The following is a 27,882-nucleotide window of genomic DNA, read 5'->3' on the forward strand; positions in this document are numbered from 1 at the left end:
AATAGTAAGTACCCTGTAAGTGTTTATAAGATAAATTCCTGCATGACAGTGTGGATCTTCTCTATAACATTTGAATAAATGACAACAGCTACATGCCGGTGGAGTTCTAGAATCTCCTTGATGAACTTGTCATTCACTGGCTATTGCATGGTCAGCAGATGGTTTGGTGAAACCTCACTAATTTGGAATGAGTTCATAGGTTATTAAACCTGAATAAGTGAAAATTCTGAAATCATCGATCTTTGGAAGTATTTGAAACACATTTTATATTTGTTCTATTCATGAAAAATTTGAAAGTGTCACATTTGACTAATTAAGTATTTTCAAGATACACATGTTCAGTTTGTGATTTTGTATACTTAATTGGAACAAAATGAAAGCTAATAAACGTTTTGATACGGACATCTAATCTTTTAGGTACATATCAACGAAAATACATGAAAAAAGCATAGAGAGATGTAAATACACTTCTTGGCATGCCGCAGACCTAAATAGTAATTTTTAAAGATATTGCTGGACTACTTTTAATATCTACAAATAACTAAACTTAGAAGAATCAAGTGTTTGTAGAATGAGTGTTCCCTAGCAAACTTGAGAATACTTAATCAGTTATCATTACTACAGCAAAAGGAGGCCAAGGAAGTCTTAGATTTCACTTGTATTGAAATTATATTTTACTTTTATAATTTACGTATGTCAAAACGTTTTAAAAGCTAACTTTTTAAGCCATTTTTAAGACTTTCTAAATTAATCGATTTGAAATCTTGATTAGTGCAGTGGGCAGGGCTAGCAATTCCTTTTTCTGTGTTCCCATCCCGTCCTATCCACCCTCTCTTACGGCATTTACTCTGAGCTCTAGGTTGTCATTATTTGTTTACACGTCCGCCCCCTGCACGGAACTTATCTGTCTTCCAAAGGCCAAGCTAATTGGAATTACTGTCCTCTTTCACCAGATTGGATCCCCAGGGTACAGTTTATTTATATGGCAGAATTTAATGACAGTTTTAAGTTCTGTGTAGTTGATTAAGAGTTTTTGGATTCAGGCTAGTTTTTAAAAAAATATTCTACAAAGTGGTTTATAAGTCCCTATATTATTCTGCTTTTAACCTTACACATGTCAGCTCTTGTGCTGTTAATCTGGAAGGCTAACATCTCAAGCACTGCTGAAGTTACCTGTAGTCTATTCAGATGCTACAGAAGCCCAGCACAGCATTTCCCACATTAGCAGGTGCTCAATAAAGATGGTGAACATCGCAATCACAGCCCTTTTTATTCCAAAAATAAATGACAGGGCGGAAAGAAACACCGCTGGCTTATTTCTGGTAAGGTTTTTATGTACTATAAAAGAAAGAAGTGTACTCATCAGCATAGCACAAATTCTAATAATAAGAGATACTTCTGTTTAAACTTCAAAGTCGTTAATGCAGTAATGCCCATTTGCCTTCCCTCCGCCCCGCGCCCCGGCCAGATCCACTTCTCAGGAGCAGTTCCAGCAGTTTGAGCTTAAGTGCCTGAATGTGGACCCTGAAATGAGCCTTGATTACCTTAGTCGACTAGGTAGCGAAACATTTTTTCACGAGGGTTTAAACTCCGCAAGATTTCACAGGATTTAAAAATGGTAAAAAAAAAAAAAAAAAAAAAAAAAAAAGCATCGAATTTCAGTACCTTTAAATTTGGATGAAACGGGGCACAGGGGCTTGGACTGACACCGCAGCAATACTTAGTTTTGTTTTTAACCATTTCGGGCCTTCCTGAAATACAGGCTGTATTGGCGTCATGGAAAAAGGAGCCTTGGAATCCTAGAGTCTGGTTTCTGGGTTCCGTCCCAGTTCTGCGTGACCTTGGGCAAGTTACTTTACTTCTCTGAATTTCCGTTCCCTCCGATGCAACACGACGATGGCAGCAGCCACCTTGCAACGTAGTCTGGAGCGCGCCTGGAACACACCCAGTCGGCCGCACACAAACAGCAGCCATATTAAGGCCGCCCAGCTCCGCGGCGACCTCGCGGCCGCGCTCTGCCCAGCAGGTGTCGGTACCGCCCGGAGCGCGGGCCCGGCGGCGGCGGCGCGGACCCCTCCCTTCCGCCGCTCTCGGGCCTGCCCCTCGGCGTCCCCGGGCGGGCCGCGGCAGCGTCCCGGGCCCGCCCCGGACGCAGTTGGCGAGGGCGGCGAGGGCCCCGAAGGCGCCAGACCGGGCTCCGAGCCCCAGCCGGCCGAGTGCGGGAGAGCGGAGGCGGCCAGGGCACCGCCCGCGCCCGAGCGCGAGCGCGCGGCCGCCGCCCCCTCGGCCCACCCCTCGCCCTGCCCCGCCCCGCCCCCCGCCCTGGCGCGCCGCCCGCCCGGGTCGCCGCGGGGCCGTGGTGTACGTGCAGAGCGCGCAGAGCGAGTGGCGCCCGCACGCCCTGCGCTGCTCCGCGGGCCGAGCCGGGCCGCCCGGGACGCTGAGGCGGCGGCGGCCGAGGCGGCGGATCTCGCGCGCCGGGCCCGCGTGCCCGAGCGCAGGTCGCCGTCCGCCGCGCAGGCCGCGCTCCCTCAGCCCGCGGCGGCGATGAGGCGCTGAGGCGGCGGCCGGCGCCGCGCGGCGGGACCGGAGGACGAGGAAGCGGCCCGGCCGAGGGCGCGGGGCGCCGGCCGCCCGAGGCGAGGGGCGGCGGGTGCATGGCGCAGTGACGGCCCTTGCGGCTCCGCCCGCTCCCCGGCCCCAGGCGAGGCCGTCCGGCCGCCACCCCTCCTGCTCGGCCGCCGCCGCCGCCGCCGCCGCCGCCGCCGCCGCCATGGCCAATGACAGCGGCGGGCCCGGCGGGCCGAGCCCGAGCGAGCGAGACCGGCAGTACTGCGAGCTGTGCGGGAAGATGGAGAACCTGCTGCGCTGCAGCCGCTGCCGCAGCTCCTTCTACTGCAGCAAGGAGCACCAGCGCCAGGACTGGAAGAAGCACAAGCTCGTGTGCCAGGGCGGCGAGGGCGCCCTCGCCCCCGGAGCGGGCCAGCCCCAGCATCCCGGCCCCGCGCCGCCGCCCAGGGCCGCCGGGGCCAGGGAGGCCAGGAAGGCGGCGCCGCGCCGGGACAGAGCCGCCGCCGCCGAGGCCGCGGGCCCGCGGGCCGCCGGAGACGCGGCCAAGGCGAAGGCGAAGGCCAAGCCGGCGGCCGACCCCGCGGTGGCCGCGTCCCCGCCTCGCGCGGCGCCCGGCGGCCAGGGCCCGGCGGCGGCGGCCGCCGCCGAGGCGGAGCCCGCTAAGGAGGAGCCGCTGGCCCGCTCGTCGCTGTACCAGGAGAAGGCGAACCTGTACCCGCCGAGCAGCGCGCCGGGCGAGGCGCTGAGCCACGGCGGCGGCCTGCGGCCCAACGGGCAGACGAAGCCGCTGCCGGCGCTGAAGCTGGCGCTGGAGTACATCGTGCCCTGCATGAACAAGCACGGCATCTGCGTGGTGGACGACTTCCTGGGCAAGGAGACCGGGCAGCAGATCGGCGACGAGGTGCGCGCCCTGCACGACACCGGCAAGTTCACGGACGGGCAGCTGGTCAGCCAGAAGAGCGACTCGTCCAAGGACATCCGAGGCGATAAGATCACCTGGATCGAGGGCAAGGAGCCCGGCTGCGAAACCATCGGGCTGCTCATGAGCAGCATGGACGACCTGATCCGCCACTGTAACGGGAAGCTGGGCAACTACAAGATCAATGGCCGGACGAAAGTGAGTGTGTGCCGGGAGTGGGCGCGGGGCGAGGGAACGCGGTGTCTGTGTGTAAAAGGGGTTTCCTTCTTGTGCAGCAGCCCGTGGAGCAAACGGATAGCATCCACCTCCGGCCGGCTCACACCCTCCTGCGTCTGATTGCACGGTCTTCTGGCTAAACTTAGGCTCTCCCTTGAACTTTGCAGTTTTCTCTTTTCCCTCGCACAGTGAGTCGGGTCAAGCCTCGCTGGAGCTCTAGGCGCCCGACGGGGACGATTAGAGTGCTCCCCGAAGCAAGTGCTGGTCCTGCATCAGCCTTGTGTTTGCAGCGGCTCTTAAAGTCCCCGTGGGCTTTGAACCACTCATCAGCTTCCGACTTCCACAGTCGAATGTTGTGTTTAGAGAGGAACCTGCCAGCCGACCACAGAAAGGTACATTTAAAATAAGCATTTAGGCCGAAGACTCCTTACGTTCAGGAAGAGCCTGGCTTTTCCCCTCCCCCTCTTACAGCTCTCATCCCTCTCCCTGTTCCTGCTGTTTTGAAACCCACTGCTATACGGGGGAAGAAGTATTTCCGTTTTCAGACCACTCAGTGTAGGTAGGTTACATTTTTAGCCTAGGTTTCCTTTATTTGCTTTTGTTAGTATAATCCCGCTGTTGAAAAAGAACTGTTTTGTAGCTTCCTGGGAAAAAAACCCAAAACCCCCATGGAATTGGAGCAGGAGAGAGGGCTCACTCTTAAGTCTCGATTTGGTGAAATCTTTGTTTTCTCTTGACTGTTGTAGTTTTTCCCCAACAGATTCTTCGGTTCCTACCTAGTCTGATGGCTCTTGCCTCCTCACCGTGGTAAATGATAGACTCTCCTTCTCTGTACTCTCTTGTGGTTCTTTTCCATTTTACTCTCCAGATCTTAATCTTTTCTTTGTATCCAGCTCCACTCCGGGCCACCCTACTCCACCCTCCTCCACCATCCATCTCTGTCTGATCTTGTGAGTTTGAGGAGATTGTTCAGGAGATCATCGCACGTGGGTGTTTGTACACAGACACTGACTCTTCCCAGTAGTTCTTTTGTGTGTGTCAGACCATCTGTTTTGACAGTCATTACGTGTGACTCTCAGACTGCCCAAAAGGCTAGCTAGGCATAGGCAATGAGGAAAGTTCTAAACGGGAAAATTTGGTGGGAAGAGACAAGGTAAAGTCTAGTTTACGCATTGCTGCTTCGTTGCTGGATGAAGGCACGTGTCTTAATATCATACGGTCGCCAAAAAAAAAAAAAAAAAAAAGGTGAACACTTGCTTAACACTAAGCTGGAAGGAAAAAAGAGCCTGATTAAACGCCAACTTCGGTCTTTAATGCAATTCTCATTTATATACATATATATTTTTTTAATTTGTTATGGATCAAATCTGAATCTAGCCATCAACCCTAGAGGAAGGAAAGCTTGAAAAAGCTTGAAGGCATATTAATGTAACTGTACAAAACTGACTGAAGTGTGTATGTAGTTGGGGCACAAGCTTCAGGTGAAGTCACGAAGAAGATAATGTCCTGAATCTTCCTTGCTCTGCTTTCCTTAGTTAATTTAGCTTTCTTTCCAAATTAAGCTAAATCCTCTTCTCTCCTATCTTCCTGTTTTTAACTGCCCTTCTCAGGGAAGGGACAGCAGGCAGCCTAGCTCTTACCAAAAGGGACTCCTAATGGGGAGGCTGTTAGAGAATAGCCACCTCTTTCCTCAGGAGTGCCAGTGGTTGAAGGACCATTTAGGTTTTAGATCACCTGACTACACAGGTCATGTGAAGGAAGGATGGATTTTAAACTCTTTAGAGTTTGATCTTATGCTCAGATTAATTTTAGGGACACAATTTCAGGATCTGTGAATGGTTTTAGGGAATCCCTTTCATTGTACTTCTTGGTTGAGAGAGGTTTTGGTAATCTTGCTTGATTGTGTAGTTTAAGCTTTCCTAAAAGAAACTAAAGTTGCTTGCTTGGGGGGAATGGAAAGGCAATCAGATTACCAGCCACCATATATTGAGCAACCTCAGTGTGTTAGGCACCAGGTTAGGCTCAATACAGCCGTGGTCACAGTAATTTTAATCCTATGACATCGGTAGGATTATTCTTACTGTACATTTGAGGATATTTTAGCTCCGACTTGGCTACGGCCTACCACTTATGATAACCTAGCTGGGGTTCAAACTTAGGGTCATTCAGACATCAAGCCCTGTGCTTTTTCTACTACACTGGATATGGGTAGGATATTAAATGAGAAGATGTAGATTACTTAGCACACTATTGGAACTGAAATTTGATATACGTATTTTGTTGACAGTGAGAGCATTAGCCTTGTATGTGAATAATTGTAGTTTATCTTTGGACTGTAGAAACTTCTTTTATTACAATGTTTGTTTCAGATAGTGACTGAAAAGCCAGTTAAATTTATCTGCCGGGATCATGCTTATACTCCTAAGAGAGGCAGAATATGGGTACTATATGTGATTGCAGAGAGGGTCTTCAGTTAAGGGTTTTATTATCCTTTACGACATTATAGTGATTTTAAAAGGTATTTGCCTCAAATGTGTGGTATTTTTCTCACATAGATTTTCACAGCAACTCTGTAAAATATTTAGGTTGTTGGTATATTATCCCTGTTTACAGATGAGGAAAGTGAGCCTCAGGAAAGGTCACTTGTTGGAAATCCTGCAGCATACCAGGACTTAAATTCAGGTTTTCTGACCGAGATTTGATGTTCTTCATTTACACTGTCTATTCTGTATGGTCTTTGTGCATGTCAGGGCCTGATAATCAGATGATGTATAATTTATAATTGGCTGTGGCTCATTCAGTATATTCTTGGATTTCTCCCAAGTTTCTGCTTCCAGCGCGCTTATCTGGCCACTGTTTGTCCAGCTACTTTAAAAGAGGAACTACAAGGGAAAGATGAAGAAATACAGGAAAAAAACAGGAACATGATCGTGGCCACTGAGCTCCAGTTTCCACTTTCTCTGGTCCTTTTTTGGGATTTTCCCCCTTTTTGCCCTTAAACTGCCCTTTGATCCTTTATCCTTTCTCACACCCTTTCTTCCATCAAGAAGACTTGCAGCGATGTCCAAGGGGAAGGAGTCACGGCCTGCTGATTTGTGAAGAGTAGCTTTGTGTGGGCTATAAGAAATCATAGGTGCCTTTACTTGGGGTAGAGGAAGAAGAATGCAGAGGAGTGCAGATCCTGGGAAAACGTGCAACTATTCAGTTGGAGTTTCTTTCTTTTTTTTTTTTAATTTATTTGTTTTATTTATTTATTTTTGGCTGTGTTGGGTCTTCGTTGCTGTGCGCGGGCTTTCTCTAGTTGCGGCGAGCGGGGGCTACTCTTCGTTGCGGTGCGCGGGCTTCTCATTGGGTGGCTTCTCTTGTTGCAGAGCACGGGCTCTAGGCATGCGGGCTTCAGTAGTTGTGGCACGTGGGCTCAGTAGTTGTGGCTCGCAGGCTCTAGAGCGCAGGCTCAGTAGTTGTGGCGCACGGGCTTCGTCGCTCCGCGGCATGTGGGATCTTCCCGGGCCAGGGCTTGAACCCGTGTCCCCTGCATTGGCAGGCAGATTCTTAACCACTGCGCCACCAGGGAAGCCCTCAGTTGGAGTTTCTTAATCACTCTGAAGGAAAACGTTTGCCTGTTACAATAAAACTACTAGAATCATATACATGTTTTTGGAATTTTGTCTGAAACTTACTCTGTTCAGTTAAAATGTACATAAAGGGAAGGAGTGATAAAATAAGACCAATAAGCAGCAGGTTCTATTCCTGAGATTTTTCACCAGTCCTGCAGTTAATTGGGCAGCTCTAGCTGATTATGGCTTTTAGAGCAAAGGGTAGGATAAGGACAGACCTGATCCTTTGTTATCACTACCATAGAGATGTGGTGTCAGTCCTCTTAGATGTTACAAACAACCCAAACAAGACTGCCTTCTCAATCTCCTTCTGCCACTTTCTCTATACTCTTGGCTCCCAGGATGTACTAATTGAAGCAGCTTGTTTAATGTTTTAATAGCTACGTCAGAGTTCAAGATCAAAGTCAATTATTCTGTATTCAGAAAGGCTGAAAATATTACAACTTCCATAATAGCAGTTTTGCATAGTGCTTTACTGTTTTAAAAGAGAAGCAGGTGGACTGGAAGAGTAGTCTTAATAGGTTGTGGCAACCAAGTTCAACTTTGTAGGAAAACATTTTGAACGGTGAATTAGTGTACGTGTAGTTTACGTATATGGTAACTTCTTTAATTCTAAAGGAATTTTAGTTTAAATTAACAGGTTGTTGGTTTTTCAAAAATGTTTATAGCTCTTCCCTTATCTACCGCCTAATAAGCCACAAAAATTTCCTGCAAAACCTTAGTCACACAGGAGGAGAGCATCTGAACATAGAAGGATAGTGGACTTTGTGCTGCTGTGAAACCTGGCTTGGATTCTGGATCTGCCACTGTTTCTGTGTCCTTGAGCCAGTTGCTTAAGCTTTCTGAGCCTCAGTTATTCCATTTGGAAAATGGTGTTAAATGATGCCTGCCTTTTCTGTCTCTCAGGCTTGCTGTGAGGAATGTATATAATCTTGAATGTAAAGGCACTTTTTAAATTGTAAAGCACTATGCAAAAGTGTCCTTAACTTACTCTTCTCATTTAGAAAATTTTCTACTTTTCTGGTTTCTTTCTTTAAAAGAGTTCTGTGCTTTTCCTGTCTTTTCCTCTTTAATAAGCTAGAGGAAAAAAGACTTTAGAATGATCACCCGTTTTTGACTTCCCCTCCGTAGACACACACACATACACACACACACACTTTTTTTTTTTTAAACAGAGGAAATAAGTCCCAGAGAGGTTAAGTGCCTTGTTCAAGGTCAGAGAGCTGGTTAGTGATTTACTTCATTCTTATATCTGCACCTTAATGCTGCATCTCATGTAAAAATCACGTGTTCCCACTTAACTAATTTTGGTGTCTTTTATGCCATTTTTGAGGCTACGCTTGAACATTTATGACTTCCTTTTCTTCTCCCTTTTACTCCTGTCACTCTACAGTTTGGCTTATCTGACATTCTCGTTTAAATTTTCCTCCTTTCGATAATTCCTCCCTAATTTCCCTAGATGTTCTTTATTTACCTCCTTTTTTCCTCTGTTGTTAAAGCCATTTTCCCTGAAGCAGGCCCACTCTCTCTTATTTCCTTAGTTGGAACTGTCTTTCTGCTCTGTGTTTCTGATTTAAATGTTTATTCTCTGTTTTCCTTTCCCCCCTTTTCCCCTATTAGGCATGAAGTCTGTCTTTGTTCATCTTCTAGCATGTTCTCTGAAGCCTGTGCCTTCCCAGTATGCCTTTGGATTGATGTTATCAGCTTAGTTGTTTTTATTTAATTTTTCTCTTTAGGCTTTTAAAGCAACACCAAATGTTTCAGTCTCCCTTTCATTTGCACACATTCTTGATCAGTGTTTCATAGATGCATTTTAGTGCTGCATTTGCATTCTACCTCCTTTTCCACTATGCCCTTGTTTCTGCACCTGAAACATTGTTTGTGACCACAGGATGGCATTCAGATGATTATTTGAACCATATTCGTGGCTTGTCTTTGACTCTTTCTGTTCCAGCTAAAAACTTTCTATTCTAAAAAACAAAACAAAGAAACAACCAAAAAAACTGACAGATGATTAACCAAAGTTTTCCCTTAAAATGGTTTATTTCACACCTGTATTCCTTAGCCCAGACTCTGAAATGTTCTGCCATCTTTATTGGAACGTTTTGTGTTTCATTATCACATTTTTCCAGAACCAAGTCACAGTTTTATTTCTGAAGAGCTTGGATCGTATCTGTACCCTGTGTCTGTTTGCTCGCTGAAATCACCGTAAAATTTTCTTGGGTTTGGCGTTCTCATTTTCCTTATTCAGTGTCCCAAGTCCCGTTTCTCTACCAAAGCGAAATACACGTACTCTTGCTCCTCCTGTCGTGTTCTCTGAGTCTTGTTTTGATAGTCTTTTCATGCGTTCGTTGAGTCAACAAATGACATGAAGTGAGTACTTTGCATGCACGGGTACTGTCCTAGGAGCTAGGAATACCTGAACAACAAGAACGAAAATGCCCCCATTCTCATGGAGCCTAAATTCCACTTGAGGCAGGTGAGGGGCGGGGAGAGACAGTTAATAAAGAGATGTATGAGTAAGCGCATGACACGTTAGGTGGTAAATATTAAGACAAAAAAATAAACAAGGTAAGGACAGAGTGACCAGGGGGTTTTCTTTTACATAGGATTGATAAAGTAATACGATATTACGTAGAGGCTTGAATGAAGTGAGGGCCCGGGTTACAGGGGTACGTGGGAGAAGAACATTCCAAGTAGAGGTACTAAGTAGCACATACAGCGGCCCTGACGTGGGGTGTGCTTGGCGTGTTCAGGACACAGCAAGGCGGAGGTCAGTGCGGCTCGAGCGGAGCGGAGGGGAGGGGACGGGCGAGAGCATGGTAGGAGGTGGGGTCAGTAAAGCGGGGCTTGGGAAGTAAGGTCGGTTCATGTGGGATTTCGCCTGTGAGCCGTGGCAGGAGCTCTGGGTTGTATCCTAGGTGACACGGGAGGCCCCTGGAGAGCTTGTTCTAGGAGATCTCCGTGGCTGCTGTGGGGGGCAGATGGGAGGGAGCGAGAGTGGAAGCAGGGGCACCAGGTGGGAAATTCTTCCAGCAGCCTTGGCCGCAGGAGGTGGTGGCTCACATTAGAGCAGCAGCTGCAGACCTGTGGAGAATTAGTTGGATTCTGGATATATTTTGAAAGTAGACTCAGTGAGATTTGCCGATGGATTAGTCGGAGGAATGAGAGAAAGGAAGGAGTTGAGAATGTCTCCATGTTTTTGGCTTGAGCCACTGGAAGGAGATAATTATTATTTCATCTTGCTCCAACCCTCCTGCTCTCCTCCTCTTGCCCGGCTCTTTCAGTTTCCGTTTATAGCAGATTGTTGACACTTACTTCGCAGCTCAGTCCGGAGGAGGAGAGTTCCGTGCTCTGCTTGGGCACATTCCTTCAGACTGGCTGTGCTCGCTGCCGCTGCTGTTGACCTCGCAGCGCCATCCTTTCTTCTGCAGAGGCTTTATGGCTTCTTTGCACAGTACGCTCTCATCAGCGCTGCCCCTGGGGCTGCCTGCGGGAATTACTGCAGGACATCTTGCTGAACTCCTGGTGCTGTCAGCAAGTAGGTCTGTGCTCTCTTACATGAACTGCTCACTTAAGATGGCTTGTAGATACAAATCCATGTAAAAAGAATTACACAGATTCTGAAATTTAGGGAAACATTGGAGAAAATTGAATGGTTCAACATGAGAGACAAGCATAGATTTAAATTTCAAAATAAAATTAGAAATAGAACATCTTTGTTTAAACATGCTGTTGGAAGTAAAGCTATTGTAGAAAATTGAGAAGAGGTAGGATGACCATGAAATATCAAAAATAATTCCTGACATATAGATGCAAACAACTATGTGATAGCTTAGTAGGAAAAGAAGGGGGAAGTTTATGATACCTTAGGGATCTGAAAAGATAGCAGAGAAATACAGCTCTCATCCCCTTGATGAGGAGCCTGACCCTGGAATTAGAAATAAAAGTACCACCTATCAGATGGGAAGAGATAGGGTTAAAATTAGAATATAGTATCCAGGCCTTTTAAGCATAGGAAACCTTGCTTTTGACTTTAGGGTAAGGGAGGGTCACAAAAGTATGGGTAAACATTAAAATACTCTATGTGAAATGATTAAAAAAAATTAAAACCTGAAAGGTCAAACTTGAGCTATAGAATCGAGGAACCTTATAATCTCAACTTAATTCAAACAACTTCAGTTTCAGCCTGATTTTTGTATACATGGGAAATGTCAGATCCGGCCAGTTAACTGAAAGAGTCTAATCAGGAGTTTGAGTTATTAAAAGATTGGCCGCATCTGAATTTTTTCTCATTAATATTGGTACTCATCTCCCATCTGTAGATGGTAACTAGAGGTTCTGAGTCCACAGTTTTGTCAGTAATTATCCTCTATTCTATCTCTAGGCATTTTTTACCATCTATTATGTCTTCCACTGACTTCTGTTAGCATTACTTCTCTGAAATACAGCCTTGAAAGTTACTTTTTAATTAGAAAATTGCGTGATTTTCCCCCATAGGCCAGGTCTTCGTGCTGCTTCAGTAGCACTATTGACCACCCCAACTCTAAAATCTTTGATCACTCATTTACTAGCCTGGATCTGAGCCTTTCACGTGTTGTTTTCTCAGCATATTTTTCAGAATTTTCCTTATTTTCTCAGCTTCTAACTGTAGTTTTTTCTTAAAGCTCAGTTCTTAGCTTTCTGCTCAGCACTGTGAGAAGACACATGTAGGGGGAACTTGAAGCATCTGTATTTCTAGACTTTTCTTCTCAGCTTATATGAGTTATCTGTTGCTATGCAACAATGTAACAAGTTGAACCAAAACGTAGTGACTTAAAATAACACACATTTATTATTTCAGTTTCTGTAGATCAGGAACCTGGGCACAGCCTAGCGGCTTCGCTGCCTCTCACGAGGCTGCAGTCAAGGCGTCAGCCAGGGTCGGTGGTCTCCTCCAGAGGCTCAAATGGGGAAGGATCTGCTTCCAGGCCCACTCAGTGGCTATCAGCAGCGTTCAGTTTCTCGTGGGTTGTTGGACTGAGGACCTCAGTTCCTTGCCATGTGGGCCTCTCCAACACAGCAGCTTGCTTCATCAAAGTATGCAAATCAAAAAGGCAGTAAAGAATCTTCTATCAAGACTGAAGTCCCAGACTTCTGTAACTTAACCACAGATGTGACATCCCATCACCTGTGCTGTATTTTTTTGGTTAGATAAAGTCACTAGGTTCATTTCACACTCAAGGGGAAGTAATTACACAAGGGTGTGAATACCATTTCTTAAATTGCTTCTTCCTTTATAGTGTTTGCCCCTGAAGTGATACTGTTTTTTTTTAAATTTATTTATTTTTATTTTATTTATTTTTGGCTGCGTTGGGTCTTTGTTGCTGCACACCGGCTTTCTCTAGTTGCAGCGAGCGGGGGCTACTCTTCGTTGTGGTGCGCGGGCTTCTCATTGCAGCGGCTTCTCTTGTTGCGGAGCACGGGCTCTAGGCGCGCGGGCTTCAGGAGTTGTGGCACGTGGGCTTCAGTAGTTGTGGCTCGCGGGCTCTAGAGCGCAGGCTCAGTAGTTGTGGCGCACGGGCTTAGTTGCTCTGCGGCATGTGGGATCTTCCTGGACCAGGGCTCGAACCCGTGTCCCCTGCATTGGCAGGCGGATTCTCAACCACTGCGCCACCCGGGAAGCCCTGAAGTGATAGTTTTAATGGTCTGTGGTTTGTCTTCTCTTTTTGCTCTGGTCTATATCTTTTTCTCCCTGGGTGATCTTATGTGCTGGAGGAAGCACAAGTTCTTAAGCTAGTTTGCCTGTGTTCAAGCTCTTGTTTTGCTACTTAATTGCTCTCTGGTTTTAGGCAAATTTTCTAACAAAGTATCGCTTTCTCATCAGTATATTAGGAGTTAATAATGGTACCTAATTCAGTAAGATTTGTTTAGAGATAGGTGAGATACATGGGAAATGCTCAGCAGGTTATCAGTGTTCATTTAATATTAGCTGTAACTATAATGACAGGAGGAGGAGGAGGAGAGCAACCATGGCTTCAGCTGTTAGGACCTCTTCACGCCTCCTCGAGCCGCCTGTCACCCTGGCGTCTGTAAGGGACTGATGGGCGTCTCCACTTCGAGTGTTCCACAAGTACTGCAGACCCAGCGTGGTTAAGACTGAAGTCTCCTCTCGGAGGGGATCAGCGTTGGTGGGGCTCTCTGATGGGAGAACAGGTTTAAAACTGAACCTGTTTGCAAAACCCATTTATTTTTTCAACAACTATTTACGGTGTCTAATATATGCCCGGATCAGTGCTAGGCACTGAGAGTACCACAATGCCCAGGTCAAGGTAATTCTCTCTGCCCTTCCCAAGTTTATTGTCGGAGGGGAAGATAACACTGAACCTGCAGTTCCATGTGTGATGGATGTTTATGAGATGCACTGGAGCCCATGGGAGCATGTTAGAGGAGACCTAGGTTGGTCTGCAAGCCAGGAAAGGTGTCCTTGAAGAAGCAGTTACTTAGACAGACTTCCGATGGGTGAGTTCATTTCAGTGGAATAAGTCCAGTGAAAGTCTTCAAGTCTGAAAAAGCATGATGTTTTAGAGGAGCATTCTTTCCTTTATCAGTATGTAAATTTTACTCACTTAAAAATTATTTCCTGTGTCTTGTTCCTCATTCCCGTTTACACTTTCCTAAGAGACTCATCCTTGTCTCTGTCCTAGATCATTAGAAACGCCTACTTTTTCTCTTTTTGTATCTTTCCTTGCCAGTCCAGTCTATCCTTTACCTCTCGTGTTATCTTTCTAAAACACAGATCATATCACTCTGCTGCTTGAAAAATATGTTTCCCCTTCGAGTCTTGGTATGCCATACAGATATTTTTTTTTAAGGAATGTTTCGTTTCCCATCGTGTACTTTCTGCTGCAGCCACTGGAGCCCACTTGCAGGTTCCTTGAACTGCATTCATCTTCTCTCTCTCTGCATGTCTACCTCTCTGCATTTCTGTGTGGAAAGGTAGTAGGGAGGCTTCCCCAGCCTCCTTCTTGCCCCAGTTCTTCTAAGCAGAATTACACCTCTGTCCTGTCTGTTGCTGTGGCACTTCTTACCACTGATGGAACACCTTCGACAGTGGTGGGTTTCCTCCACTACTTGTGAGCCACATTAGGATAAGACCCCTGTCTTACTCATGTTGATACACTCAGCTTCTTGCATCGGGCACTCAGTATTATATTTGGATTTTCACTGTACCACCCTAACTGAGATTTTTAATTGCTTTATACCTGGACTGTTATACAGTATTATTATTTAATTCATTCTTCTCCATGTACCACCTACATCTATCTAATATAAATTTACTAACACTTATAAAAATCTTACTCAAAAGTCTTCTGAGGTTTTTTTAAAGGGTACAATTTGATTCCTAGGCACTTAATGCTCCCCAGCTACTTAGGCCCACCGCACCTATCCACCCTTATTTGCTACCCGTCTTTGAAATACAGCCACTATTTCAGCCAGACTGTTTTCTGCCTTTTTGCTTCGCTTCTCACTCCTCCCAACACGTCTGTGAGTTCTTTGACTGGTTTATGCTCCCAGGATTCAGATCTTATGCGTCCCTTAGCATCTAGCTTAAGTCCCATCCCCCATATCTCCCTGAACTCTGAAACTCCATTGGTCTCTCTTTTCTCAAAAATTTTGTATATCTTTTATTCCTGAAGTATCTTCTCCAGAAAGTTATAAGGGCAGGGGAGCTGTATTATATACTCTTTGGTCTTACACAAAGCACCTTTTGTTGTTCTTGTTATTTATTATTCATATGTTAACACTTAGTGAATTGCCCTCAACCAACCTGCCATGTACCTCACCTCTGCTTCCCCTCTTTCTATCCATTTTCTAAAACTACAGTAAGACTTTTTGGAAGTCTGTGAGCATTTTCGTCCTATTGTGGTCACTCTCCTTTCTGTGCTTACTATGCTATTTCCAGTCCCTATTTTCCAGATAAAAATAACCCAGGCCAACATGGCCTAAACTATTTTTAACTCCAAGTACTGAGAGAAAGGTCTGAAAGTGAAATGAGGTTTTAACCATTGCCTTGGCCCACGGTCAGTTGGTAGGTTACGCGTTGTGGTTGAAGCCCGCACATCCATGAATCTCGAGGGCAGAGTGCATGTATGTCTTGCCTCCCTCATCCCCACCAGTGAGAATCCCCAGGGAACCTGTGTCACTTCAAAACAAAGCTGCATAATAAACACGATGTTGAAAGTGACCTCTTACATGCTCTTCTTTGTGACCTAGGAGAGAAACTTGTGCCTAGCAAGCTGACACAAAGCTCGACATTTTCTATACCATGGGATTGATGTGCAAAGTTAAAACTTTTCAAGAGCAAAATTATCATAGTTTTGATTTGGTTTTAGTATTTGGTAATTTATTCCAAATTTTAGATCACATTAAAGGAGTTGTATTTACATTTACATTTTTATGCTTAAAGAGAATTTCACTTTCCAGCTTTGCTTGATTTTGGTATTTAAAATGTGTTTTCATTCTCTGAGAACATTTTTCTAGTTGGAGGAAAGTAGCTTGAGATTTAATATTTACCGCAGATAATTTATGTGCAAAGAATGGGCGTAGTTTTGGGTGGCTACAGTCCAGAGTATTTGGAATCAAATTTCTTCAATGAAGAAAATTTTGGCTAAAAATCACGTATGATAATAAAATAGCACCCCTCTCCAGTAGCTTACACTTTTTGTTTCAAGGTAATTATATACACTTGAGGTTCATAACTTTGTTCTGCATCTGGACCCCTTTAGGAATCTAATTGTAGCCATGCACCTTCTCACCCTAAAAATGAACATACATGCGTGTTTTGCTTATACTAAAGCCCATCCATAGACAGTACAGTAAGAACCCCTGTTATAAGAAGAGTTCTAAAGAACAGAGCAAAACAAAAAACATTTTTAAGCTTTTCATGTCTGGTTATGGTTGAGTGAGGTTTCTGTATTTATTCAGTTGCTGTTCTTGCCCCATGTCCACAGAACTCTGCTTTGAATTTTTTCCCTCCATGGTAGTAGTCAATTTAAGTTATGGAGACCCAGATAAAGGATAACTTAAATCTAGTGGTATAGATGTACAGACTTCTGAAAGATGTTTGCCTTGTACAATCTGGCTATATAACAAAACAAAGTTAACTGTTGTGTACCAGGTTTGAAACCGTGACCTTAGGGAGAATGCCTTCCCAGAGGGCACACCTCTGCAAGTACGTCTGCTAGGTTATCCTTGCTTTCGAATTCTAGATGTGCAGTTTTGCCGTAAAGGACTGAGATCCTTTATCACCAATAAATAGCACTGGATCGTGATTCCTTCTCTTCTCCCTCTTTCCCTTTACACTGTGTTGTTTCCTGCTCCCACTGCACATGTCCATGTGTTCATGTGTATTTTGCTTTTTTTTTTTAACTTGTAACTGACATTTCAGTAAGATTAATCTGAACTTTTTAAAAAATAAAAACCTTGGTAATAATAGAGCATCAGGGCTGGGGGGATGGGGAGCAGGGGAGGAGTGCCCTTAAAACAAAAATGAAACTAGAACTCATATTGGTTGGTTTTGTTTTTATTAAAAGTAGTTGCTATAACTGTTAGATATGAAGGAGCTCTTGATAGTTTTGGTAGAAAATATTTTTAATACGTGTAAGAATAATTTGTCCATCTTGCTTATTGCAGGATCTGTGCTTTGGTGTTGCGTAATAACTGTAAGGTTTTTCTTTGATGTCAAGATTCTTGCAGGTGTTTCTTTATCTCAGAAGTGTCTAGAGTCAGGGGTGATTGTTAACAGAAGCCAGGAGTGGGAATAGGACCTGCGAGCAGTACTTTGGATGCTTGTCGTCGGGCTCTCTTAGCTCTGAGCAAGACACTCGGCACTCCTCCCAGGCTCCTCGTCTCTGAGATGGGAATGACGTTGACCTGATTAACACAAGATATGTGGAATAATTGATTATCGTAAGAAGCTTTTTAAAAAGGTCATTCTGGCTCTCATCAATGCCTTTTCAAGTCACTAGGCCTTGGCCTTGGCAGTCCTTAACTCTCCACCTTTGCCCCCGGTTGTTGTGTTGGTTAACCTTAGCATTACACAGTAAAGTTCAGTTTTAGATGAAGAATTCTTAACTTGCTTTTAACGGGACACCAGAACCTTATTTTTCATTAAGAGGAACCTGTTGTTGCTTAGGCAGTTGGTACGTAGCCTTGGCACTGTGAAAAAAGAAACTGCTCAGTTGATAAGGGCACCTTGAACTGAATTTCACAAGTTGTGTTACATCATGGGTAGTGAAATAACTCAGTCCGAGGGACACCTTGATCAAAGGCTCTTTCTCTCTCCATGTTCTCCCCTTTAGCAGAATGAAGTCAAATGGCAATAAATATTTTATTTATAATCATGGATTGAATTATTTAAGGTGCATTTAAAAAATTGAAACCTTTGGACGTTAATTACTTTTAAGAGCTAGTCGTGTATACAGATGAGCTAGTACCTGTAAAATGATCGGATCAAATCTCACACAAAGGAGTTTATACTTATTTTATAGTTTTTATTGGTGTAAACATAGATCAGATTGTTTGGTGATTTGTTGATATTAGTATTTACCTTATTTGCCATATAGGCTGTAAGTTAATCGGCTTTTAAAACAGAATCTGAGAAGTTAATTCTTCCTTCCCTGAAATAATGGGGGTGGGTGTTTGGGGTTAGCTATTTTTCAGTCATGCTTTATGTCTTTTTTTACTCTTAGTAATATCATCTTGTGGCTATTACCATTTCATAGCATTACTTTGGTGTCTGCACTGTTGAATTCAATTCATAATAATAATAATTGTGATTCTAGTGAAAAATGCATTTTAAGAAGCTCACGTTGTCCTTGATATAAGAAATTGCTTGTAGCTTCCACATTTTTCCTAAAATTGGTCATTTTTAACAATTGAAACCAGTAAGATGTGAACTACTCTACTTACATATTATGGGAAGTAGCTTTTTTATGTTGACACTGGACAAAATTATTTTAGTTGTTTACAAAGAAAATAAAGCTTATTTGAAAATAAAGAATTGAGAGGAAAGCAAAGTTAAACTACATGTATCCATATCTGTATTTTTCTTATAGAAATATATGCTATCGAGATATGGAAGAGTAATTTCTTTGAATTATACAATACTTTTAATAATATAGATTATATACGTGGGAATTTTCGTGCTTGCTCTCTTTTCAGCTTGGGAATTGCATGTATATGTTAACTGTAAAGATCTTACATATGAGAAGAGAGATTGCTCCTTTGTTTGTGACTTTATATGTTTTCTGATAATAAAAATAATCCAGTGCTTCAAAATCCATGAAGCCAAAACTGACAGAATAGAAAGGGGCAATAGACAAATCAAAAATTACAGGTAGAGATTTCAGTACTTCGTTCCAGTAATTGTTAGAACCAAGCAGACAGAAAATCAGCAAGGGTGTATGAAAGATTTGAACACTATCAACCAGCTTGACCTAATCGACATCTGTTGAACACTCCTCGAAATAACAGAATAAAATACACTTTTTGCAAGCACACATGGGGAATAGACCCTATGCTGAGCCATAAAACAGGTCTCAATGGACTTGAAAGGACTGAAATCATTTAGAGGCCGTTCTCAGACCACAGTGGAATTAAATTAGAAGTAAATAATAGGAAGAAATCTTGCAAATCCCATATATGTGGAAATTGAAAAACACATTCCTAAATAATGTCAAAGAAGTAATAGATATAGACGTCGAGGTCAATGGGCAGAAATAAGAATCCAGAAATAGACCCACATTCAAAACATCAATTGATTTTTTTTGTTTGTTTGTTTACAAAGACACTAAGCTAATTCAATGCAGGATAGTTTTTTTTTAATTTTATTTTTAAATAAATGGTTTTGGAATAGGTGGATATCTATATGGAAAAAGTAAACATGACCCTTACCTCACTTCATACAGAAAAAATTAATTCAGAGTGGATCACTGACCTAAATGTAAGACCTAAAACCATAAAAATTTTTAAAAGAAAGAATAAGAGAAAATTTTTATGATCTTAAGATAGGCAAAGATTTCTTAGGACCAAAATAAAAGGATGAACGATGAAGGAAAAAAAAAAATTGACAAATTGGACTTTAAACATTAAAGCATTTTGCTTATTGAAAAACACCATTAAAAAAAAAGACCCTTTTAGGAGAAAATATTTACAAGACATATCTGACAAAAGACTTTTATCTGGAATATAGAAAGCTTTCTTATAACTCAATAATAAGAAGGGAAACAACCCAACAGAAAAAAGGGCAAAAGATTTGAACAGATATTTCACAAAAGAAGATATGTGAATGACCACGTACGTGAAAAGATTCTCAACATCATTGGTTATTAGGGAAATGAAAATTAAAAGCACAATGAAAAATCACCGTATATACACTAAAATGGCTAAAATTTAACATACTGACAATACCACCTTTTGGCAAGGATGTGGAACAACTGGAATCCTTACACACTGATACATTCCTTCATCACTTGTGGGGATGCAGGGTGGTACAGTTACTTTGGGAAACAGGTCAGCCACTGCCCAAAAAGTTAAATACATATAGACTCATCATATGACCCTAAGTATCTAAGTATTCTACTCCTAAGTATCTACTAAGAGAAATAAAAACATGTCCAGACAAAGACTTGAGTATTACTCATTATCCTCAAAAATAGGAAACAACCCAAATGTCCATCATCCGGTGACTAGATAAATAAAATATGGTACATCATACAGTGGGATACTCTTCAGCAATAAAATGAACTACTCTTTTATTCAACAATGTGAATGAATCTCAGAAGCATTGTGCTCAGTGAAAGTGTACCATAAATTATTCAGCTCCTTGTGTTGGAAGTTTGGGTTATTTCTAATTTTTTGCTCTGACAAATAATTCTGCATCAGATATTCTTGAAGGTGAATCGTGTGCATTTTAGTAAGGTTTTTATAAGAAAAATTTCTAGAAGTAGAATTGCTGGGTTGAAGAATTTTATGTACTTATATTGCTAACGTTTACTCAATGCTTATTATGTACCAACCACTATTATAAGTACTCCTTCTACTCAGATTATCTTGTTTAATTCTCACAACAACCATATGAGGTGTAGATACTATTATCTTCCTCATTTTACAGTTGAGGAAACTGAGGCACAGAGTTTTTTTTAAAAAAACTTGTTCCAAATCACACAACTAGGGACTTACGAGCCAGGGCACAAACCAGGATAGTCTAACTGCAGAGCTTGACCTCCTAGGTAAGACATGTGAAGTATGTTTCTGTTTATGCATGTTTTAGGGGAATTGTATTTACTTTTATGTTTCCTACTTGATCTTGCTCAATGCATTATAGAAATTTCTTAATTTTAAAACATTGGGGATAAGCCAAATATTTATCAAGCGAGTCTTTCTCTTTCCTTACTGAAATAATTTCAGAAATGCACTATTGGAATGTTGTTTAATTTCAACATAGACAAACTCATACTCAAGAAAAATACAAACTGTTCACTTAAAAGAACAGTCTTTTGATAGTATACAAATATAGTGTACAATTCTTTGAACAGGTTAGTTTTTTCACATAGATCATAAAAGGTATTGGTCAAGTAGTAAAGTTCATATTAACCTGTAACGATTTTCAAATAGGCTGTATATGCAGAGGGTGTTGTAGTTCCTTTAAGTGTGTAAGCTTTGCATTAGAATCATGTTAATGTCAGGGGCCCCCTATAGATCTTCTGAATCAGATTTTGAATCCCAGGAGAAGGCCAGACAACTTCTTAAAACTTAATAGAGATCCTAGTTCATATTTGGGTCTGAGAAAACTGGTATAAGGTGTATTCTTAATTGATAAGGGATATAAAAAATGGGACATCTGATATCTCAGATATCCAAAGGACATTTATTAACTATTCTAAATACCTCTTAACCAATAAGTTGGCAAAGAAGAAATCGTTTATTAATGAAAACAGCTGGTTTACATTTTCTTGATTATATTAATCCCATAAATTAATGCTCTCTCATCTTTCTTCCCCAAGGCTTCTGTACAAGTAGGCAATACCATCTGCCTTCACTTGGTCATCACTTATTTATTCCTTAACCTACTTATCATGTGCGTTCAAGTGCTGTTTTGAAACTAATCTTTTGAAAGGTATTATTCCCCTGTTATAAGAGGATCTGTCCTTTTCTTTCTGCTGCCTTTTTTCTCCTGTTACTCTGTAGCACTTGATTGGAGGTAGTGTGTTATATTGGTGAAGAGTGTAGGATTCAGAGTCAGAATGCCTGGATCCTAAGCCTAGCTCTGCCATTGGCTAGTTGTGTGATGCTAGCAAGTTACCTGCCTTGTGTTCACATTTGTTTCACGGGATAAAAGGAGTGCTTATGTCATGATTGTGGAGAGGACTAAATGAGCTAATGTATGACAGGCATTGTAGCTGGCATGTAGTAAGCTAGCAGAATTCCCACTTGTTATTCACCCCTCCCTTTTCCTTTCTCCTTCCTCAGCTAACGTGATGCTGCACTGCCCTGGCTTTCTGTAATCTCTCAAACCATTCCTTCTCTGTTGGCTTCCTTTCTTCTAAGTGTAGGTATTTCCCTCCCTTTGGCATCAGCATTCTTCTGTTTACCCGTAATATGGAGATCAGCCACTGGCTTTGAGATCAAGCAGACCTGGGTTTCAGTTCTAGCCCTGCTGCATGTTAGCTGAATGACCTCAGATTTTAACCTGAATCCTTTCCCAAGCTCAGGTTTCTGACCTGTAAAATAGAGGCAGTTCCTTTTTTCTGGATTATTGGGAGGATTAGAGATAACAGAATGCCCAGTATAGGGTCTGGCACACTAGTCGCTGAGTGAATGGGATCCGCTGCTCCTGCTGTCATATCTAGCTTGTGTCATCCACTTGATCTCTTCCAGTTCTGTATCTTCAGATACCATCACTGAACTGTTGATTTTTTTTTTTTTAATGTTGTGTATTTTATTTATTTATTTATGTATTTATTTTAGGCTGCGTTGGGTCTTCGTTGCTGCGCGCGGGCTTTCTTTAGTTGTGGCGAGCACGGGCTACTCTTCGTTGCGGTGCGCGGGCTTCTCACTGTGGTGGCTTCTCTTGTTGCGGAACACGGGCTCTAGGCGCGCGGGCTTCAGTAGTTGTGGCACGTGGGCTCAGTAGTTGTGGCTCGCGGGCTCTAGCGCGCAGGCTCAGTAGTTGCGGTGCGCGGGCTTAGTTGCTCCGTGGCATGTGGGATCTTCCCGGACCAGGGATTGAACTCGTGTCCCCTGCACTGGCAGGTGGATTCTTATCCACTGGGTCACCAGGGAAGTCCCGAACTGTTGATTCTTAGTTCTGTTTCCCAAGTTGCATTTTCTTCTCTCCCTGTTAAGGTGCGCTTTCTCTATTTCTTACTGGTATTTTAGAGTTTTCATATCTGATATCAAATTAATTCTCTATCATCTTCCCTCTGAAACTTGCTCTTTATTGTGTGTTCCATTTTTTAATCCTTGTTCTTGACATCCTCCCAGCCATGGTACCTTAACATTGGGTTGATTCATGCTGTCTTTCTGTCTGTCTCTGCTTCCTGTCTCAGCGTGGGTTCCATTCTCACCAACACTGAGGCTCAAACACCCATCTTCGGCTTTCAGTTCCCAGTATCTTTTTTTGTGTGCTTTTTCCTAATAGCCATGAATGTCATCTCCCTGCTTCCAGTATTCCTTGTTCTCCCTAGTCTATCCTTTACATTCAACTTTACATTCATCTTCCTAAAGTGGGGGGGTTAGTAGATTTTTCCCAAAGTGCTAAGTGTTTTAGGCTTTGGAGGTCCAACATTCTTTGTTGCAGTTACTGAACTCTGCTGTTGTAACGGGAAAGCAGCCATAGCAATGTGTAAATGAATGAGCATGGCTGTGTTCCAGTAAAACTTTATTTACAAAAACAGGAGGTGAGCTAGCTTTGGCCCACAGGTCAGATACCATCTGCTGTCCTAAATGACAGCTCAGATTATTGTCAGTGCTTGCTTATATGACTTCAGGCATTCTGTAGCTTGAAAAATGAGTCTGAATTCCTTAGCATAGTATTTGAGATCTGCCTCGAGTTAGCTTTATTTCCCTTATCATATGTTGTTTATTCTACCAAATGAAACTACCTCCTGTTCTTCGGACACGCCATGCTTTATTAGGGCATCTCATGGTTCTTTTGTTGGTTAAGGTTTTAGAGTAAGCACTCTGTGTATTCTTTTTAATTTTCCTCCCTCCCTCCCTTCCTTCCAAATTACTGCTTCGCATAGTATTTCTTGAAATAGTTCCCTTTTTAAAATACTGACTGCCAGGTGGAACAGTTTTCCTAGCACCCTGCTTTCCTATTCTTATCTAAAGTATTTTGGTTTTAAGTGTTTTACTTCTCATCATTTGGAGAAGAAAAATATGATGCAATTACAAGGTTCCAGAAATATTAATTCTCATACCAGTTGCTCTGAATGGTAGTTCGTAACACTTTCTTAGCCATTCTAGATGCATGTGTGAGTGATGCAGTGGTACATGGAAATTCTTTGGGAAAATAGCTTTAGGTCTGATGGGCTTAGTGGCAGTTTCTTCAGAACCTGTTTTGACCTCTGTATAGTAGTATTCTTTTTCTCCTATCTCATCTCAGCCTTTCCGATCTCACTGAGTGATGAAGGAACATCTCTATTTTATTTTTTTCTTAAAAAAATTTTTTTAAATTTACAACTTCCAGAGAAGTTGCAATATTATTACAAAGAATTCCTGAATGCTATGCATCCAGATTTCCCAAATGTTAACATTTTAGTGCATTTGCTTCATTTTTTTCCTGTCTCTCAATATGTATTCTGAAATATTTGAAAATAAATTACAGGCCTGACACCCGTTACCAGTAGCTACCTTAGTACATTGTTTTATATAATCACACAACAATAATCAAAATCAGAAAATTAACACTGATAATTCTGTTATCTAATATACAGATCTTATCCTGATATGGCAGGTTATTCCAATAATGTCTTTTATAACAAATGAAAATCTTGGATCATGCATTGCATTCAGTTATCATGTCTTTTAAGTTTCCATTAATCTGAACCAGTTCCTCAGATCTCCTGTGTTTTATGACACCTACATTTTTGAAGTGTACAGGCCAGTTATTTTGTAGAATGTCCTTCAGTTTGGGTTTGTCTGACATTGTTTAACCATTAGATTAGGGTTATTTGACTTTGTCAGGAATATCACTCAAGTGTTGCTGTGTTCTTCTCAGTGCCTCTTACCAGGAAGCACATGATGTTGATTTGTCCCTTTACTGGGACATCTCTGTTGGATGCTGTATATCTTCCTTAGGGCTTGGGGGCATTCTGTGTCAACTTGGTGGACACGTGAGCCCCTTGGAGCTCCCTTATGAGCCCTTGGAGCTCTTCCTAGCAACATTCTAATTCCTTAAGTTAATATTTTTTAGTACTTTCTCTAGACATGTGCTGGGGACGTAAAGACAAGTAAAACACAATCCTAGCCTTAACAGTACTCATGGTGTAATGCAGGGGTCAGCAGACGTTTTCCCAAAGGGCCAGATAGTAGTTATTTTAGGCTTTGTGGGCTACATGGTGTCTGTTGCAACTACTCGAATCTGCGGTAACGTAAGTGGCTAACCATGGAATAGAATGTAAAATTGAAATGACTATTAGGATAAAACTGAGCCTTGCAAGAAATGTCTTGTTTATAGTGAGCTTCTTAGATCTGTATCTGCAGACCCTTCTGCTATTTGCTGGAAAACTTTGAAAAGCACTGCTAGGCGTTTTGAGCCATTGAAGGATTAGAGGAAGGCAGGGACATCAGATTTTGATTTTAGAAAGTTAACTTGGATGGAGTACAGAGAATGGTTTAGAGCAGGGCATGGCAGTCCTGGAGGCAGGGAGAGGGGTCAGGAGGCTGTTACTAGGAATCCAAGGAAAAGATAAGGACCTCTTTTAAGATAGAAGTACTAGCGGCGTAGAGATCCAGACATACATAGCAAGGGATATTTGATCTGATTGATTGTATAGGGCAAGGGAAGTGGAGAAGGGTAAGTCAAGGATGATTTCTAAGCTCCTCTTGGGAAATTGACCAAAGTTGCCACTTGGTAAAGGAAAGAATATATGAAGAACAGCAACTTGAAGACCAGGGATGACAGGCAAATAAGTTGTTTTGGAATTGTTGAGTTTAATATGCCTGTGTATGTACAAGTGGAAGTTGGTTTTATAGGTCTAAGGCTGCAGAGAGCCGTCTGGACTCTGGTGGTCAGCATATAGACCATAGCTGAAGCCACAGGATTGAGTGCCGTCCCCTGGAGAAAGAATTTTGCGTAGCAGTGGTAGTGCTAATTACAGAAGCCTTGTGGGAAGGAAAACTTCATTGGTGGAAAGGGCATGGGAGGAAAGCATATTGAAAGAAAGAGAAGGAAACCAAAAGACAGCGGTGTTTTAACCAAGGAAGAATAGAGGTGCAAGAAGATCAATAGTATGAAACACAGCAGAGAGGGTTAATTAGGATTAGAACTTGAGACATATATTGCTTTTATTAAAAAGGTTGGGGGGGGCATAGTTTGGGACTTTGCCCAAACTTTAATGGTATCTAGGAGTCATTTGAAGATCTTGTTAAAGTAAAGATTCTGAATCAGTAAGCCTGGGGTGAATTCCAAGATTCTGCATTTCCAACAACTTCCGAGCAGTGTGAACGCTGCTATTCTGAGAACTACCTAGACCACCCACAGTTATGAAATTGTGCATTAAGGCAGCCCAGGGCACTGTAGCAAACTCACAGGGGTGCCATGAATATTTTTAAATTTCAAGGGAAATACAGCAACATCTCTTGGACACCACACCATTAGGTCACTATATTCCTTTTGGTGATGTCATACCTTTGTGAAGCTGGGTTTTCAGTGCTTACTGTGATTTTTTTAAAAAAGTAAGTACTGCCTAAAAATCAGTGTGAAACAGGAAATGAGGCTGATTCCAAGGTTTGAAAAGTTATGCAGTGCCCAACAGACGCTAAATTATTAGGATTTAAATACTTGCTAAGTGGTTTGGCCCATACGACTTAATGAAGTGAACAATCAGATATTTCTTTTGGCCTAGGAGTGCCATGAAAAAATTACCGTGACACTAATTACTGTGTGAACCAAGAAAGTCTGGGAACCATTGGCATAACTGTTCTTCATAGAAACTTACCTGTGGAGCAAAACGGCCGAGAAGATTGGATGGTAGCTGAGAAAGGGCTTATTTTAAAGTAGAAAAGACAGGTATGTTACATGCTGGGGGAGGGAACAGCTGAGAGAGAAACAGATGTGAAAATATGGCAGATAAAGGTGTTGACTTAGAGTGAAAGGTCTCTGAGGAGATGAGACAGGATGGAATCTAGACCCTGCTTTTCCAAACCTTGCTCCAAACCCGCAGCACTGGTTTTCTGGAAGAAACGCAGAATCTCACGTCCCACTGCAGACCTCCTGAATCAGAATATGGATTTTCAGTAAGATTCCCAGGTGATTAAATGTGTGTTAAAATTTCAGAAGTACTGTATAGGCAGGATTATCCCTCCATAGGAGAAAGAATGCCCCTTTTGTTTATTCCATGACTGTGTTGTATATCTTGTACATGCCAGCCGTTCTGATTGAGGGAAGTGAGGTGATGAGGCCTATAGATTAGATACATTAAGAATTCTGAGAGTAAGAAGTTGCAGAAGTTTCTACCTGATTGCCTTAATTACCTCAGAGACGTAGGAAACATCTCCATCTATTGAATTAAAGAGTTGGAGCTGAAATAATGGCCGGAAGAGGTGAGTGATGGAGGTTTGGAATAATCATTTTGAGGAGTACAAATAAATTGACGAGGATGAAATTGCCAAGCAATTCTGAAGGTCCGGCTGAGGTCAGAGACCACTTTCAGTTGTTTAGGTGTTAGTCTGCATGGTAATAACTTTTTCCAGCAGTGCTGAGTAGCTTGGGTGTAAATTTGTTAGTTTGCAGGGTGAGGTTAAGGAAAAAATAAAAGGGCTAACAAAACCTCTATCCTGGATAAAGAAACAAATGAAGCCACAAGGAGAAATATGAGAAGGAGGGGTAGAAGGATTGGAGGTCTTCTTGAAAGCCTATGAGGTCACACATCCTGGATTTGGAGGAGTTCTGCCCTTGTTCTTATCTACCAGGAAGAGGAAAATTCTTTTTTGTCAGGCTGTAGAGATTTATCAGGACTTAGTGATTGATTGGGTAACAGGGAAGAAAGCTCAGTCTAGAATGACTCCTAGAATTCTGGTTTTAGAGACTGCTTAGAGTACATTATTAATCAGTGAGGAATTGATCTCCAGTGAGGGTTTTGTTTTGTTTTGTTTTGTTTTAGATGGGGAAGTGTGGAGGCAGGATAAGATCAGATTTGGAAATGTCAAATTTGAGGCTGGATAGGGGACTCTCTAGGTGGAGATGGCTAGTCCACTGGTAATATAGACATGCTACTCAAGAGAGGTCAAGTATGAAGATCAATTTGGGAGTCAGTGGTATAATAATAGCTTCTACCAATTGAGTGTTTA

General features: G+C 42.5%; 1 protein-coding gene across 4 annotated transcripts in view; it reads left to right on the forward strand.

The window, feature by feature from the left end:
* Positions 1–2,438: 2,438 nt before the first annotated feature.
* The window catches only part of EGLN1 (egl-9 family hypoxia inducible factor 1), a 71,318-nt gene continuing 45,874 nt past the window's right edge, over positions 2,439–27,882 (forward strand). For 2 of the 4 annotated variants that reach the window (XM_061182614.1, XM_061182623.1), the window contains exon 1: positions 2,452–3,688. In XM_061182614.1, the coding sequence (XP_061038597.1) occupies positions 2,774–3,688 (915 nt within the window). In that variant the 5' untranslated portion in view covers positions 2,452–2,773. Of the gene's footprint in view, positions 3,689–27,882 lie in introns of all 4 variants that reach the window. The other 2 variants (XM_061182633.1, XM_061182606.1) reach the window with 2 other exon arrangements.

This window comes from Eubalaena glacialis, chromosome 1 (genome assembly GCF_028564815.1).
Source record: "Eubalaena glacialis isolate mEubGla1 chromosome 1, mEubGla1.1.hap2.+ XY, whole genome shotgun sequence".
Lineage (NCBI taxonomy): Eukaryota > Metazoa > Chordata > Mammalia > Artiodactyla > Balaenidae > Eubalaena > Eubalaena glacialis.